The 2893-nt window shown below is 39.1% G+C and overlaps 1 protein-coding gene across 1 annotated transcript; it reads right to left on the reverse strand.

Annotated features, from left to right (window-relative positions):
• Positions 1-205: 205 nt before the first annotated feature.
• On the reverse strand, positions 206-2462 carry LOC133793434 (L-type lectin-domain containing receptor kinase IX.1-like). Its single transcript, XM_062230794.1, has one exon. It carries the CDS (start codon positions 2379-2381, stop codon positions 240-242), a length of 2142 nt encoding a protein of 713 aa, XP_062086778.1. The 5' UTR covers positions 2382-2462; the 3' UTR covers positions 206-239.
• Between the last annotated feature and the right edge of the window lie 431 nt (positions 2463-2893).

Consider the following 2893-nt stretch of genomic DNA (forward strand, 5'->3'; position numbering starts at 1 on the left):
GTTTGATAATTAACCGATACTCACTAAACCCATATAGACTTGATATATATACTCATCATGCAACAATTATTTACAACTATATAAGAAATATATTTACATAAATTCTCATAAGATTGAGAAAATGGAAACAAAGCTTCCAATAAATTGGAAAAAAAAAAGGCACAAACAATTCTTAGAAAAACTGAGAAAAGTAAAATGGGACTCAAATGAAAAAACATCATGATAAATATGAGAAAGAACTAATCACCATCAGCAAATTTTAACAGAGGTTTAGAAGTAGAAGAGTTAGCTGAAGTTGTTGAAGCAGTAGTGGAACTCCCTGTAACAACGGAATATGAAGAATAGGTGTCACTAGAGCTAATACTGAAGGAAGGCATATAATACATTGGCACTGGCAGCGTAGGCGGCAGATTAGGCAATGCAGCTTCAAAATTAAGAGCATTCATCACTTGCTTTATGGAGGGCCGGCATGTTGGATCAGGATGGCAGCACCACAGCCCAACAATCATCACGCACTCCATCTCTCGATCGTTCCATTCCATACTAACAAGTCCCTTGTCAACCGCCTCAACAAGTTGGCCTCTTCCATAGAGTTCCCACACCCACTCCACCAGCATCACCTTCTTTGGATCTTCTTCATTGAGTACGATTGGTCTTCTTCCACAGCAGATTTCAAGCGTAACCACGCCAAAGCTATAGACATCGGACTCCTTGCTAGCCTTGCTGGTAGTGAAACACTCCGGGGCCATGTAACCTCTTGTTCCAGCTACCACAGTCGTGTCTAGGCCCATTTCATGGTCAACTAGCCTTGCCAGCCCAAAGTCTCCTAGCTTAGCATTGAAGTTTAAATCCAACATAATATTGCTTGACTTGATATCTCTATGCACCACACACTGTTCCCATTCTTCATGAAGATACAAAAGAGATGAGGCCAAACCAAGAGCTATTTTATGCCTTATTTCCCATGGAAGAATGGGCTTCCCACCAAATATGTGGGTGTCAAGGCTTCCATTTGGTAAATATTCGTAGACAAGAAGAAACTCATCTCCTTTGTGGCACCAACCAATAAGTTGAACTAAATTCCTATGTCTTAAACGACTTATAATTTTCACCTCAGAAATGTACTCTTTCTTTCCCTGTGCTGATCCTTTAGACACCTTCTTAACGGCGATTTCAGTGTTCGATTCACCTAAGATGCCCTTGTAGACACCTCCAAAGCTTCCCTCTCCAAGCTTCCCTTCTTCGGAAAAGTTGTTTGTTGCCTGACTTAGTTCGCGGTAAGCAAACCTCTTAGGGCCAGCTCCTCTTTCGAATTCACCATCGATTGAAGTATCATATTCTTCCTCTTTTGCTTCTGCTTCCCTGTCAACTCTCTTTCTCCAAAACACGAACCATACCAAACCTAGTCCACAGCATAGTATACCAAAACCCACGCCCAAACCCAAACCAATTTTTGATACTTGTTGACCTTTTCCTACCCCCTTGGTAGATTCCGAGGTTGGATTAGGAGCATTGAAGCTCGGTCTAGGAGCTTCCGAGCTCGAGTTGGTATTATTAGTGCTAATCTCCAAGGTTGAGTTAAATGACCAAGAGTAAACTTGATGTAATTGAACCCGAAAACCTGTAGCTGCAGAGAAACCCACTCTTACATGTTCCCCTAAGAACTTCAAGTCTACTACTAATGAAAGGCTAATGTTTTCACCACTTATTGTAGCATTACCATCATAACTGAGGAGCACACTTAGATTTTGAGAAGCAGAATTATAACTTACAGAAGCTTTTGCCTTTCTGGATCCATCTCTCATGCTAGTTTTCACTAAGACAGTTGTATTTGATCTAATTGAATTGACATTTATACCAACATGATTAGCGCTGGGATCCCAATCATTTTCGTAAGTATCAAACTCCACGGCGACAAAAGGATTAGTACTTCTTGAATCATTCGAAAAATTTTCACTTATCAGTCCGAGGTTTCCGCCATGTGAATTGTTCGGAACTTTAGAGTCGAACGGTGCAATGAAGAACGCCAAGCCGTCTCCGGTCTCGCTTTCCCCGAGTCCATTCATGGCAAATGAGAAATTAGTAGTGAAGTCTGTAAGAAGTTTTGTTTTGGGATCAAAGAGCTGAACCGGCTTGCTGTACGATCCTCGACCAATTCCATCTATAAGAGAAGCACCGATTTCATTCCGTGTGAGTTGAAGAACACCGTCGGGTGTAAAGAAGGCGGACTTCTCAACATCAATGCCGTTGTTGACTAAGTTTGGAGGGAAACTGGGGAAGCTGAAGGAAACTGAAGAGCCCTTTCCGAGTAGGAAGAAGAAGATAAGAGTGCTTAACTTGACGAGAACGATAAAATTACATGAGCTGATAACGTACTCCATTGTTGTTGAATATGGAGCGATACAGATTACAGTTACAGATCGAGCTGGGGACAGTATAGTATTTATTATATTATTTGAGAACGTAATTTTATTGAAGAGGGCATGCATTTATATATATGAGATCTCTCTTCGTCTTTGTATATTTTTCTTTTAGCGAAATTAAAGCTCTTAGTCAACGGCGTTGATTTGGTCTTGTGAGAAAATGTAACTCATAATATATATATATATATATAAATATATTTATATATATGAGACTCGATCCGCCCTTTGACCGAATAAATCCAATTGAACCACCGCTTAATTGAAAATTAATAATAAAAGTAACACTCGATACATTATATAAACTTAATTATCCAGCCATGATAAAGGATTAGGGTTAATTATTATTATTATTATTATTATTAAAGGCCGACCGATTAGAATAAAATAAATGGCATCATAACTAAATGGCGCGTACATAGCTATATTAATCAATTAGTCTCTCTCATTAAAATAATTTAGAAATTTTATAC

Source organism: Humulus lupulus, chromosome 8, assembly GCF_963169125.1.
Source record: "Humulus lupulus chromosome 8, drHumLupu1.1, whole genome shotgun sequence".
In the NCBI taxonomy this organism is placed as follows: Eukaryota; Viridiplantae; Streptophyta; class Magnoliopsida; order Rosales; family Cannabaceae; genus Humulus; species Humulus lupulus.

What these genes read in the sequence shown, in the direction of transcription:
- LOC133793434 (XM_062230794.1), bottom strand. Translation starts at nt 2,381, where the DNA reads ATGGAGTACGTTATCAGCTCATGTAATTTTATCGTTCTCGTCAAGTTA.